Source organism: Saccostrea cucullata, unplaced genomic scaffold (assembly GCF_032062105.1).
Source record: "Saccostrea cucullata isolate Sc308-1 unplaced genomic scaffold, CSIRO_AGI_Scuc_v1 ctg1404, whole genome shotgun sequence".
Taxonomy (NCBI): Eukaryota; Metazoa; Mollusca; class Bivalvia; order Ostreida; family Ostreidae; genus Saccostrea; species Saccostrea cuccullata.
Genome location: NW_026928144.1, coordinates 192,725 through 207,740, shown reverse-complemented (window position 1 = coordinate 207,740; position 15,016 = coordinate 192,725). Strand labels below are relative to the sequence as shown.

General features: G+C 34.6%; 1 protein-coding gene across 1 annotated transcript in view; it reads left to right on the top strand.

Moving 5' to 3' along the window:
• LOC134276562 (leucine-rich repeat serine/threonine-protein kinase 2-like) overlaps positions 1-14,434 on the top strand; it is a 92,060-nt gene extending 77,626 nt beyond the window's left edge. The window contains exons 54-66 of the mRNA XM_062758806.1: positions 5,418-5,516; positions 6,653-6,778; positions 7,006-7,113; positions 7,220-7,324; positions 9,058-9,159; positions 9,369-9,470; positions 11,535-11,701; positions 11,829-11,907; positions 12,745-12,920; positions 13,036-13,179; positions 13,292-13,491; positions 13,787-13,879; positions 13,971-14,434. Of these exons, the coding sequence (XP_062614790.1) occupies positions 5,418-5,516; positions 6,653-6,778; positions 7,006-7,113; positions 7,220-7,324; positions 9,058-9,159; positions 9,369-9,470; positions 11,535-11,701; positions 11,829-11,907; positions 12,745-12,920; positions 13,036-13,179; positions 13,292-13,491; positions 13,787-13,879; positions 13,971-14,356 (1,887 nt within the window). The 3' untranslated portion in view covers positions 14,357-14,434. The remainder of the gene's footprint in view (positions 1-5,417; positions 5,517-6,652; positions 6,779-7,005; positions 7,114-7,219; positions 7,325-9,057; positions 9,160-9,368; positions 9,471-11,534; positions 11,702-11,828; positions 11,908-12,744; positions 12,921-13,035; positions 13,180-13,291; positions 13,492-13,786; positions 13,880-13,970) is intronic.
• The last annotated feature ends 582 nt before the right edge of the window (positions 14,435-15,016 follow it).

Here is a 15,016-nt window from a genome sequence, read left to right as displayed (position 1 = left end):
GTAGACCAATAAGGTATTTGCATATTGTTTGAAAATTGAACAAAGTAATTAAAATAATAAATGAATTGTTCACCAAGCTTTCTAAATAAATGCAATGCTATAGTCAATAAATACAATTTCATTATTTCAGTCATTATTGTGCACAATTTAAAAGTCAATTATTGAACCATTGATTGTACTAGTTACATGTTTATAGAAACATGCATTTCAGTGTGTAAATCAAGCAGTGATTTATATTTACATTGATGTTCTCTTTTGCGGTGGAGTCTGCTTTGCAGTGTCTTGTTTTTAAATTTCCCTTACTTTGATTTTTTTGTTTGTTGGGTATAATTGTGCCATATTTTCATTTAAGCTGTTGTACAATTGTAGATACTATGATATAAGATGTTTTCTCATGATGCTTTCTTTTCAAAATCTGATGTTCTGAATAATTTCATTGCTTAATACATGAAAATCATCATACTGAGTGAATTTAGAACTCCAATAAATCTAATGACTTCTTTTGAATGTTTGATTTTTTATTACAGTATGTTTAAAAGAATGTAAGAAGGGACAAATTACTACATATCAGAGTATATATAATAAATTAAACAAAACATTAATATATATAAGAACCACAAAGTGCAGGATTTATCACTATAGAATTTGAAATTTTAATGTAACACTTAAAGTTTACAGTTGTGACAAAAGTTGTTTAGTATGGATAGAAGGACTCTCTAACTTGCACAGGGTCAGTATTACTCATGGTCCCGCATCTTCGTACTGCAAACGCAATATAAGTTGCATAACAAAGAACATTTCATCATTATCATCATACTTCAATAATGTTCTGTGAAAAAAAAAATCTGAAATTCGTGCATTGATGGCATATGATAATGGTACAGAATTATTACATGAAAATGAAGCAAGTAGCTTACATAACCCTACTGTAATTCAAGTTTCCTGAGGTAAAGGTGTATATTTCTTCCTTCATTATTTTGGTTTTACTCAGTTCAGAGACTTGTTTCATGATACTCAGGTGACCTATAAGGCCCATGGGCCTCTTGTCAAATAGTATTTTTTCCCTTAAAAATTGCATGAATCACTAGGCTTATGTTCCAAATTAATGAAAAATATTGATTGGTTAATGATACAATAGTATTTTTAATGATATAGGGTCACAAAGTAAGGTACTATCGGCCCGTATTAGCATTAGAGTAATGGGAAAACTCAACAGGGTGGCTGTATTAGATGACTCCTACGCATGTCATAACCACCTTTAACCAACACCAAAATTTGCATGTAAATTTCTAATAAACATAAAAAGTGACTACCAAATTATGAGTTTGGTTAAAGGTGGTTATGACATCTAAATAAAAACTTTTTAATTCATTTTTACGATATTTGCAGAAAAAGCTAACTACTCACAATGAAGGATATCAGCTTATGTAGATTATTTCTTTGATAATTTTTGGTTATATAACAATATTCTGTTGATTTACTAAGGTTTATATCAGCAATGCATATTTACTAAAAAAAGTGAACTTTTTACTTGAAAATATAAAAATCAAAGGACTGAGAAGACTGGATGTCATGAAATTACAAGTGGAGACGTTTCTTTGAAATGTCTAATAAAAATTAAGAAATAAGAACATTTTATCGAATATAAGGTGTGAATATGAGTTATCTTTTAAATTTATAATGATAGATTAGTATATCTATATGTGCTACTTCTTTGAACTTCGTTATGAGTTCTACAAATATTCTTTGTATTTCCTTATGAGTACTGTACTGTGTATATGTTCTAGAAATGATGAAAGCAATCTTTGTTGAAGTGGTAACATGCATTTATTATTTGTATTATTGACCTTTTTTCCTATAGGTACACATAAAATTTTTATATGGACACTTCCGTACGAGTATCATTTGATCCATATTTTGTTAACTGGGTCTTAATATTGAGAGGACTCATCGACATAAGTTACGATAACATTAGTCCTGTCTTAGAAAATAAACTGGTAAAGTGGAGGGGGATTCCTAAATGTATTATGTGATTTATAAAATGAATGTTGCTATACCCCATTTAAGGATTTTTCAACCAGATAAAGAAATCATCCACTTAAGGTCAAGTGTTTATACATAGTCGTATTAATAACCAACGCCCAACGCAGGACGGGGCCCTTTTCTGTAAAAAAAAAAGATAATATCCAAAAGACCGATGACATTTACTTTAAATGCTATAGACTTATGTAGGGAACTGTCACTATCCGTGTTAAACAAGTTTTTGATGCTGCACTGGGAAAGAGACTGAATTTAACCTACAGGTTTCAAGAGTGCGAAAGGAGCATTAAACCCTTAGGGTCCATTTTCAACCTGGGATGTTGTAGAACCCTTAAGTCCGTATACTTGTATATACGAAAACTTCAGAACCTTATATGCATAGTTGAAGGAACTGTTAAAATTCTGCTCCATTTTATGTTGTGTCGTTAGACAAGGGGGGGGGGGGGGTCTCAAATTTTATACATGTAAATACATAAAGTTTAGAAGGCATTTTTAATTGAATATATCGTGCAGCACGAGTAATTGAATGAAAGCTTATTTCATTTTACTTAGAGATGTATATTTTAATGCAACCGCTCTGAGTTATATGTATTGACTATTTACATGCATATGGATAGTCAACATATATTTGCATTGATATTCTTATGCTGTTAATTCTTTATTTTTTTGCAATTGCTGAATTTCTTTTCTTAATTACTACTTGAATTTTATTTAATCACAATCAAAATCCATTCAGTGCTTTCAACATTTGATTCATAACTTTTAGAGTTCAATAGAAACTTAGAAACCTCATTTCTAACATGGTTATTTTATGCGTAAAATTAGTACCACGTCTATAGAAATGATATACAATTACAATATAATTATATATGATATAATACTTTCCAATAAATTGCAAATCAAACTTTTTTTCAGCACCATACAGTGTGAATTTCGTAAAGATTTACGTTCAAAATATGCAAAATGTGGATGCATTAGAATTCTTGTCATAAAAAATATCTTAAACCTTAAATTTAAAAAATCTTCGAATTTATTACTTGGGTCTGATGTATTTCCGACATAAATAAACAATTTTTGATCATTTACATTCAAAAACATGCATAGAAACTTGATTTAAATAGACCTACCCTCAATTTTTCTTTAACTGACAGCCATTTTTTATCTCTAAATCACGTGCCTTAGATGATCGATGTTGAAAAACAAACATCAAAATCATGAACTAGAATGATTATAGTTATATAAAATCACATTTTAAAGAGATTTTATCGTAGGCCGGAAAATGGCCTTATAGAGAATGAACCTTTGTGGGGATTTGTTTTCAAATTGATTTGAAGGCATATTTTGGACACTTTAAGGCCTGTGATCATCAAACTTTGTCAGTTGATGCATCTTGGGTCCTCAAACAATGTCAACTTAAAAGTAGGTCACCGTGACCTACTTTTTGAACTTTATGACTTATCCTTTTAAAAACATTAAATCCCATTATTTCAGACACTGGGAGGTTTAGAATCATCAAATCTTGTACTTCGATGCATCTTGGGACCTTAAAACATACTTATGAAAAAGTAGGTCACTGTGACCTACTTTTTGAATTTTGCCGACATTTGTTTTCAAATTGTTTAAAATGCATATTTAGACCTTTAGACCTACGGTTATCAAACTTGGTCAGTAAATGCATCTTGGGTCTTTGAAAAATGTCGACCAAAATGTAGGTCACGATGACCTACTTTCGACATTTTATGGCTATATTTAAGTATCTTAGGTATTTATTGGCTTAGAATCATCAAACTTTGTGAGTCCATGCATATTTGGTTTTCGGAGAGTGACGACCTAGAAGTAGGTCACGGTGACCTACTTTTGACATTTTATGGCTTTATGTAAGTATCTCCGGTACTTATTGGCTTAGAATCATCAAACTTTGTGAGTTGATGCATCTTGGGTTTTCGGAGAGTAACGTCCAAAAAGTAGGTCATGGTGACCTACTTTTGACATTTTGTGACTATAATTAAGTATCTCTGGTACTTATTGACCTAAAATCATCAAACTTTGTCAGTTGATGCATCTTGGGTTTTCGGAGAGCGTCGACCAAAATGTAGGTCACAGTGACCTACTTTTGACATTTTATGGCTATATATAAGTATCTCAGGCACTTATTGGCTGAGAATCATCAAACTTTGTCAGTTGAGGCATCTTGGGTTTTCGGAGATTGTCAACCAAAAAATAGGTCACAGTGACCTACTTTTGAATATCTCAAGTACGTATAAGCTTAGAATCATCAAACTTTGTCAGTTTAGGCACCTTGGGTTTTCAGAGAACGTCGACCTAAAAGTAGGTCACTATGACCTACTTTTGACATTTTATGGCTATATTTAATTATATCTGGTACTTATTGGCTTAGAGTCATCAAACTTTATCAGTTGAGGCATCTTGGGTTTTCGGAGAATGTCGACCAAAAAATAGGGCACAGTGACCTACTTTTGAATATCTCAGGTACGTATAAACTTAGAATCATCAGACTTTGTCAGTTAAGGCACCTTGGGTTTTCAAAGAACGTCGCCCAAAAAGTAGGTCACTGTGACCTACTTTTGACATTTTATGGCTATATTTAATTATATCTGGTACTTATTGGCTCAGAATTATCAAACTTTGTCAGTTGAGGCATCTTAGAGTTTCATTGAATGTCCAACAAGAAATAGGTCATGGTGACCTAATTTTGAATATCTCAGGTACTTATTGGCTTAGAATCATCAAATTTTGTCAATTTAGGCATTATGGGTTTTTTAATAATGTCGACCAAAAAGTAGGTCATAGTGACCTCCTTTCGACATTTGATGGCTATATTTAATTATCTCTAGTACTAATTGGCTTAGAATCGTCAAACTTTGTCAGATGATGCATCTTGGGTTTTCAGAGAATGTTGACCAAAAAGTAGGTCATGGTGACCTACTTTTGAATATCTCAGGTACTTATTTAATTAGAATCATCAGTCTTTGTCAATTAATGTATCTTGAGTCCTCAGAAAATTTCAATCAAAAGGTAGGTCACTGTGACCTACTTATGGTATTGTATAATTATATTATAATATCTTTAGTCTTAACTGGCTAAATATTATCAAACTTTGTACGTTGATGCATTTTAGGTCCTATGATTCTAATAGAGTTGGAGGCTTCTAATAGAAGTGATAGATTGTACAGTTTATCAGAAGAGTGATTCAAGGCCCTTGGGCCTCTTGTTTTTGATAATTTTAATGATATAAAGTGACCTCTTTGATTTGGGAGGAAATAGAGTTTCTATGGAAAAGAGACCTGCAGATAAATGTATTATTTTCAGTTTAATGTTGATTGACTCTTGATTCAGACCGAGTCCATTGTTTTCAGGTATCAGAGGGCTTGGCTTACCTCCACAAGATGTTGATTGTTTACCGAGACATGAAGCCAGACAATGTACTAATCTACAGTCTTTCACTGTCAGAAGTGGTAAGTACTTGCACAATCTCTCACTGTCAGAAGTGGTAAGTACTTATCTACAGTTTTTCACTGTCAGAAGTGGTAAGTACTTATCTACAGTCTCTCACTGTCAGAAGTGGTAAGTACTTAACTAGTCTTTCACTGTCAGAAGTGGTAAGTACTTATCTACAGTCTCTCACTGTCAGAAGTGGTAAGTACTTATCCACAGTCTCTCACTGTAAGAAGTGGTAAGTACTTATCCACAGTCTCTCATTATCAGAAGTGGTAAGTACTTATCTACAGTCTTTCACTGTCAGAAGTGGTAAGTACTTATCTACAGTCTCTCACTGTAAGAAGTGGTAAGTACTTATACAGTCTCTTTCTGTCAGAAGTGGTAAGTACTTATCTACAGTCTTTCACTGTCAGAATGGTAAGTACTGTATACAGGGAAATTTTCACCCCCATTTTATTTTCGCCCCTTTTGCCCTACTTTCAATTGGGCGAATTTAAAATGGGGCTAATTAAAAGAACACAGTATAATTTCTTATTTAAAACTGTGGCTGGGAGAATTTAAAACGGGGCAAAATTGTTTGCAAGTGTAAAAGGGCGAAAATTACACGTGGCGAAAATACCCTGTATGTAGTACTTATCTACAGTCTTTCACTATCAGAAGTGGTAAGTACTTATCCACAGTCTCTCACTGTCAGAAGCGGTAAGTACTTATCTACAGTCTCTCACTGTCAGAAGTGGTAAGTACTTATCTACAGTCTCTCACTGTCAGATGTGGTAAGTACTTATCTACAGTCTCTTTCTGTCAGATGTGAAACTTGAGTTTTATGCGCCTGGAGCAGTAGATGGGGGTGCATATTCTTTTTGTCCTGTCTGCCTGTAGACTTTAATCTTTGCCATAACTTTTGAACCATAGATAGCGACTTTATATTTGGTATGCATACTCCACTAATTTAGCTCTTTCAATTTCAAAATCAAGGCCTTGTGACCTTTACTGTGATCTATATGCTAAAAATAGCCGCCAGGCGCATATTGATTCACAAACACATTTTGTTTTCCTTGTCAAATTCAGCAACTCTATTACTAGAATTCTCTATGTTAATACTAAGATATCAGACAGGAATTTCCTGTAAAATGTGACTTTTATTTATTGATAGGTGAATGCTAAGATATCGGACTATGGGATTTCTCGGTTTTCTACACCTGATGGTCTGACAGCTCAGGAGGGGACACCTGCTTACAGGGCTCCAGAGGTCATCAGGGGGGAGACCTACTCATTTAAGGTACAGGATCATAGGTTATATTATCAGTTAATTTGACACCATTTTAGGGGAAAATGGGATTGGGCTTCAAGTCAGTTGATAAGACTTAAAATTTGATTTTAGATTTTCGATTGAATTTATTTAAGGGTTGTTTAAGTTCAAGGAAAGAGTTAATTCCATAACTGATTAAAACATTTATGTTAAAAAGTAATAAACTGATGGTACAATTACATGTTACAATCCTCTAGGCTGATGTCTTCTCCCTTGGTATAACCTTGTATGCTCTGGTGAGTGGAGGCCGCCACCCATTTGATGACTACGACTACAAAACAGAGATGGACAGAGTCATTGCTGAGGTATTAAAATTAATGAAAATAGTTTAAGTTTCTTTTTACAGACAATATTTACTATACAGGAACTGTTTGTCTTCATATACATTGACATGTAAATGCTTGTTTTTAGGGACATCTGGCCCCACCCATAACACAGAAGGGGTGTCAGCCTTGGCCAGACATGCAGACAATAATTACCAGCTGTATGAATCAATCTCCAGACAAAAGACCAACAGTAAGTCATACTTATTCTGCAATAGTTTGTAGTTCTATGGCAGTCAATTATTCATGCAGACTTGCTTCAGATGCTGGATCTGACCAACATTTTTCAAAATTTGATGTTTTTGAAGCAAGTCCATCGCCAAGAAACTGTATGCCCAATGTTGATCAAACTTGCATTGATGATGCATCTAGGAATGAACTCACCAGTCTTGATTTGGATGCTACCTCTGATCCACAATTTTTCTATAGTATAAGGCGTTGTCACAAACTTTATTGATCCACATTATATCATACTGTGAAACAAAGCCCTAAACTTCAGTCATTATGAAACTAATGTATTTGCAAAAAAATCTCCTGTAAGGCCAAAAAAATTAATAAATAGTTTCTCAGGCACCGCCGCATCAGTTCAAAAACGGCCGCATTGATAAATTTTTTTGACATATTGAAAAGGGAAATAACTCAATCTTCAATTTTTCTAAGTTGAAAAAGAAAATCGAGTTATTCCCCTTTTCATAAATTTTTATTAGAAATACAATACATTTCTTCTAAATTTACAGTATTTTATGAATTAACTTTTTAATAAATGTTTGGAATAACATTATTTAAAGTTAAATACATATTTTAACTAATATCAGAAAAAAAAATTAAGAATTAGTAGATACAGCTTACTCCACTTATATTGAACTCGCTTATTTTGAAATTCCGCTTATATTGAAATAGAAATAAATCCCCAGTTTTTGCCTCTCATATTCTTTGCATTAAAATAACGGTTATTTTGAAATCGGATATATTGAAATTTCGCTTATATTGAAGCCACTAATCGGTCCCCCACAGGTGATAATGAGTTGTTTTCCTAACGGTTATATTGAAGTACTCCCTAGTGGCTGTCGTTACTGTTGGTGACAGTAATTATGCCCGATTGACCAGTTGATATACACAGGTGTGAATAATTAAGTTTTCACCTTATCTGTTTTTATACTGCATGCTCTTACGAAATAAAATTCTTCTCTGTTAAATTCTTTGTATCCACGTATATAATACTGGACATTTCGAGACTAAACAGCTAAACGTAAAATAGTAACCCCCACAGATCTAGGGAAAAAAACATAACTTTGAAATTAAATACGTGCTGTTAATGGCTATTGATATACCTTAATTCGAAATAACTAAGGAATTAACCCGAGTACACTTACGATGAAATACAAGCAGCGTTCAGCAGTACTCAACCGTTTAAGTCCTGTGAATTTCCTCCAAAACGTTAATAAATGCGATCGGGGAATAATAATGAGGTTGCAGATTGTCTTTTCAATGAAACAGAAATAAAAAAAAAATTAAACTTTCAAAGACTCATATTCTATGTAATCTGTTTATTGTTATAGATAAACGATGACAAAATTAATTTGTTCGGGTTTGTTCTTCCTTATTTTAGAGCGGGATTGAACTTGTAAAAGTGGCAGCTTCACGATTTCGCTTATATTGAATTACGGATATATTGAAATAATTTGCATGGTCCCCTGGATTTCAATATATCCGGAGTAGGCTGTATTATCATTTTATTGAACAAATGGCTAAAAAAATGTCAAACCTGCTTCAAAAAAAAAAAAAAAAAAAAAAAAAAAGCCTTCCTGCTGCATTGAATTTTGAATTTTTTGGCCTGAGAAACTATTCATTAATTTTTTTTTGGCTTAAGAATTCTGAAATATTCTGAACTTAATTAACTAGACTTCTAATTTATTGATATTTTAGTCACACCAAGTTTGGGAGAGGCTAAAGGATCCAGAAATTTTAGGTTTGAAGAGAGTCATCCCAATATCTAAAGGCACAACTGTAGAGTGTTTCACAATACAGGTAGGTCTAGTATTCAGCAGAAAAGTTGCACTCAATCATTTTTTAAGACGCATAATGAGTATCTACCTCTTTCACTAAGGTCTTTGAAATTTTTAGATACATGTATACACAACATCTGCCACAAAAAATTGGTGCATTTTTCTGAAATGTAGCACAGTCATGAAATAATAAAGAATAAGATAACTGACATTTAGATTTTTGTATGCCAGGAGCAGGACGGTGGAAAGGTTTACCTGTGGGTGGCCAGTGGTGACTGTGACTACGTACAGCTGTCTAGACTGGACTTAATGGACCAAACTCCAGAGGTCAAGGTAAGGGGGATTAATTGTACTGAACAACAGAGGTCAAAGTAAGGGAGATTTAAAGGATCAAACTCCAGAGGTCAAGATAAAAAAAAGGGGGGGGGGCTAATGGGCCAAACACCAGAGGTCAAGGTAACAGTGTATTATTTATTTTATTCCTTACTTGTTTAATCCTGATAGGTTATGAAAAAATGTATATTGAGAATGAGCTTGTGTCTCTGTACTTTTAAACTCTTAATATACAGTTAACATACAAAATGAACTTAATTAATAGAGAAGGCCATGTGTTTTGGGGAATAGCTACATTTGTTATCTTGCACTTGTTAGTTTTGTAGTCAGATTAAGTAAGACTTTTTAGCTCACCTGAGCCAAAGGCTCAAGTAGGCTTTTCTGATCACATTTTGTCCGGCGTCTGTCTGTCTGTCTGTCCGTCTGTCTGTAAACTTTTCACATTTTCGACTTCTTCTCAAGAACCGCTGGGCCAATTTCAACCAAACTTGCCACAAAGTATCCTTGGGTAAAGGGGATTCAAGTTTGTTCAAATGAATGGGCCACGCCCTCATTCAAGGGGAGATAATTGGGAATTAATGAAAATTTGGTGGCATGTTTTAAAAATCTTCTTCTCAAGAACCACTGTGCCAGGAAAGATGAAACTTATGGGGAAACATCCTCAGGTAGTGTAGATTCAAGTTTGTTCAAATCATGACCCCCGGGGGTAGGGCGGGGCCAAAATGGCCGACCAAAGTTTAACATAGAAATATATAGGAAATTTCCTTAAAAATCTTCTCCTCAAGAGTCAAGAACAACAAAGCCATTATTGATCATATTTATATGGAAGCATCGTCAGGTAGTGTAGATTTAAGTTTGTTCAAATCATGACCCCCAGGGGTAGGGCAGGGCCAAAATGGCCAACCACAGTTTTACATAGAAATATATAGGAAAATTCTTTAAAATCTTCTTCTCAAGAATAGCAAAGCCATAATTGATCATATTTATATGGAAGCATCCTCAGGTAGTGTAGATTGAAGTTTGTTCAAATCATGACCCCCAGGGGTAGGGCGGGGCCAAAATGGCCGACCAAAGTTTTACATAGAAATGTATAGGAAAATTCTTTAAAAATCTTCTTCTCAAGAATAGCAAAGCCATGATTGGTCTTGGGACTACTTTTGGATTTAAGCTTTTCAAGTATAAACCAATTCTGCTTTTTCCTAGCCAGTGCTCAGGTGAGCGATGTGGCCCATGGGCCTCTTGTCTATGTAATATAGGGAGCCATGTTTAGGTATGGGAGGATTCTAGCTCTACAGTCGATCAGTCAGGGTTATTATACCTCTACTGATTTTTCCCTATATAAAATTAAGTGATTAGATCTGAACAATTCCCTAGGAATCACCGTGAATCGGCTAATCCTCGTGTGTTAGTTTTTTTTAGGTAATCCCTCGGTCGAATGCTAGTCATGCTAATTCGCAGGTTTAGCATTTCATTGTGACGTCATAGTGACATGGTTATAGATCTGAACAATTCCCTAGAAATCGCTGTGAATCGGCTAATCCTCGTGCATTAGTTTTTTTGAGCTAGTCCCTTGGTCGAAAGCTAGTCATGCTAATTTGCAGTTTTAGCTTTTCATTGTGACGTCATAATAGAGCGATGCAAAAACACAATGCTTCATGACGTATTTCATGTAACAAAACACAACAAAATAAGACGTAAACAACAAACAAAATCCAATGATTGCAGTAGATTTAGGGAATAACTGTCTTCTTATTTGGTATTTGCAACAAATAATGATTAGTTAATCAGTAAATAAATATTTTTTTTAAAAAGGTGATCTTTACAATTTAAATTTGTATCTGTATAATAAAACAGTTTAAGTATATCATTGAGGGAGTTAGCAAGATTCCAGTTCCCCTCGACCAGGACTATTTCCCTCGGCATGCTTCGCCTTGGGAAATAGTCCTGGTCTTGGGGAACTGGAATCATGCTAACTCCCTCAATGATATACTTTAACTGTTGACTATCTACTGATTGTATCATACACTGACAGTAGGACTAAGGGTTAGTTGTTGTATATTATAGGGAGCCATGTTTAGGTATGGGAGAATCCTAGCTCTACAGTCGATCAGTCAGGGTTATCTACTGGTGGGTACTCAGATGTGCCGAGTCTGGTTGTATCATACACTCAGACACGAGTTTCTACACTGCTCTACACTACTACCTGATGCTGTTCTCTGCATGTTAAATGTGTAAGTCCTTTTTGTATGGTAAATTACATTCTATTGAGTGATAATATTTTATAAAATCTAGTTTTTTGGTTTGAAATAAAGAAAGAGTCAATTTTTTCTTTAATTTACTGAAACTTTTGTATTTCAGACCCAAGGCTGAGGACCTTATATTTGTGGGTCTTGCCAATGGAACTTTAGCGATGTTTCCACAATCGGAAATACTTTATGTATGTATGTTTGAATCTCTGATAGGAATATACAGTTGAACTCTGTTATCTCAAACTTTGATATCTCAAATCCTATGGTTGTGTCAAAGTGAATTAAAAGTCCTGACCACTTTTTTTTGGATTGATTGATTATTATTGATTTATAAGCCATATTGGCAATATTTCAGCTTTATTTCGGCAATATGAATTTAAATACTGTATGAACGGTTTTGAAAGTTTTGTGGTTTTTGTAGGGCCCTCAATGACCTTACTCTTTTTCAAAAAAACATATTTAAAAAAGCGGGCTTCTATATTTTAGAGGATTTGGCATGCATGGACAATGATATGCTAATTCATGAATACCATTAAAAAAAATTTTAGCATACAGTATAAAGCTTGGAAGTTTGTAGTGTTAATTCATGATTACGCCAACCACTCAATACCCATTGATTGCACTAAATTTTTAATTTCAATTGTCAATTTAATATTGTTTGCAGCTAACTGTAAAGTTTCACGTTACGTCAAGATCTTTTTCGTCAGATGCATACAGGGTAAACAATTTACGTGATTGGTCAACTCAAATTATCAACATTGACATGGAAATAGTCTGTTGCACAAGCAACCAATCAGGGATAAGAAGAAAGTTCCAGTCGTAAAGCTTGCAGTTAGGAGGCGTGTACAATTTACCTTGAGCGCAGCTGTCAACTAGATCGTGACGTAACGTGAAACTTTACAGTTAGCTGCAAACTATAATATGTAGATGTTCAGCATCTTTAGCCTTCCAAGGGTGGTTGCAATCCAATATCACAAATCTTTGAGTCACACCTTTGTTGATGAGGAAGTTTTTGTGTGTTTTAGGAAGAAAAAGCCTGCCCAATGTTCCTGTCCCCAGGTAAGAAGCATGAAGCCGTCCGATGCCTGGAAGTAGAGGCCAGGGGTAAGAGGGTGTACTGCTCCTGTGGGTCAAAGATTGTGATGCTGAGTTACAGGAGGGGGATAGCCCTGGAGAAATCAGTCGAGACCAGAAAGGACAGGTATTTTAAAACACTACCAGGAAAACGGTATTTTATAAGGCTCTTGGGAAGACTAAGGATGTCTTGTTTATTATAAGGCTGACTTCATTGTATTGACTATATTTATTTTTTTCAGTGCAAGGTCTGTGCCTATTTATGGCCTGTGTGTCAGCAGTAAGTCCCAGGTGTTCATCTGCCACAAAGGATCACCTGTCATACAGATGTGGGACCTCACTAAGGAAACCCTGAAAGCTCAGTTTGACGTCTCCCCACTGGTTGGGTGAGTAGTTTGTGGGAAGAGGACAATATTTTCAGAATGCTGGTTATAATTTTTCCAGTTTTCAATGAATCACATTTGCCCTTTATATAATTGCCTTGTATTTTTTGGATAGACTGAAGCCAACACAGTGTAGGCTTACCTCCCTTGCTTTACAAGAAAATCATGGAATTAGAGATTTGAATCATGGGATATTGTGGGCGGGGACTGGAGATGGCAGAATAATACTGATGGATGGTAAATCGGGGAAATCCATCACCTCTTGTCATAGGTACCGCGGCCCTGTACGTGCACTGAAATCCTACATGTTCAAAAGTAAGTGTACAACAATTCATTTAACACTTTACTGTTTAGAATTTCAGAACTGAATTAAATTGCTAGTTAATTTTTTATAAATTAATAGAAAAGGAGGAACAAATGAGATATTAGAAATTGAATAATTTGAAAAATTAGTGATCTGTATTTGCCACTGCGAGACATGTATATAGTTGTCTTTGTTAAGAGATGTATATTTGAATTTTAACAGGATTCTCAGATTTCTAATTTTTCAAATGACAGGTGCTTTGTCTAGAGAAGTGCAGTTTGCAAACAATCTTTTGTCTGCTTACAGGTAACAAGCCTGACAAGGAGAGATTTTCTGGTGTTCTCAGTGGGGGCTTTGGTTTTAATGACAACTCGGGGGATAAAACAACTAATGACAGAGGTATACTATGAAGAGATCTTGTTTTAAAAATCTTAATATATTTACAGTTCTAAAAACTAAAATTTCAATTAGTAAAACGTGTCTGTTGTAGATGATGAATGTGGGTGTGTACTTTTATGGGACAGGGAGTTTGGGAGAATTGCTAAAGATTTGGAGTTTGACACCAAAAGGCGGGCTTTGTTTGTAAGGGGCTCACAGGAGGGGAAGTGGAGTAAATCTCTGGAAAATGTGCTATATAATAAATCCGTGTTACAACTAAGTGGGAGCAACAATTCACTTGTGGACAATGTCCAATGCTCCAACGAAGACATTACTGAGGAGAATCAGGGGTCACCTTTAGTTAACTCGGGGTCACTTCAAGGTCATCAGAGGTCATCTCAAGTTCATCCAGGTTCACCTAAAATTCATCAGAGGTCACCTCATGGTGATGAGAAACAGCAGCATTCTCCAGAAAATGAAATGTTCGATTCCCTGTGAGATTACCTTTGCTTAAAATGCTTACATCTCATTCAGTCTACTTTTATGTCAATCAGAGAACTTTGGAGGCAGCCTTTTATTATACCCCCCGCAAACGAAGTTTAGGGGGGGTATATTGGAATCACCATGTCCGTCTGTCCGTCTGTCTGTAGACGAGATTTTGTCCGGACCATTACTCAGAAACTATTGGAAGGATTTGTCTGAAAATTTGTACAAATATTATTCACCATATGAAGTTGTGCACCTGAAATTTTCATCTTGATTCGATTATTATTTTGAATTTAACAGGTGTTTTTTCATTTTTATTTTGTGGTTTTGTCCGGACCGTTTCTCAGAAACTATTGCAAGGATTAATTTGAAAATTTGTACACTTATTATTCACCATATGAAGGTGTGCAATTGGAATTTTCAACTCTTTTTGTTCATTTTTTTGCATTTTACAGGTTTTATTTTTTATTTTAATTGACTTGTTTATTTTGGGCTCATGTATAAGGTTTGAGACATAGAATCTAGAATATCTGTACAAAAATACTACAGCTTAAAACAACTTGTATAAACTTTAAAAAAAAGAAACATCATCAAGTGTTAAAAACAGTTTTTACATTGCACAGAAGATAATGTAATTTTATTTATCTCTTGGGAATAATGACTGGACATGCA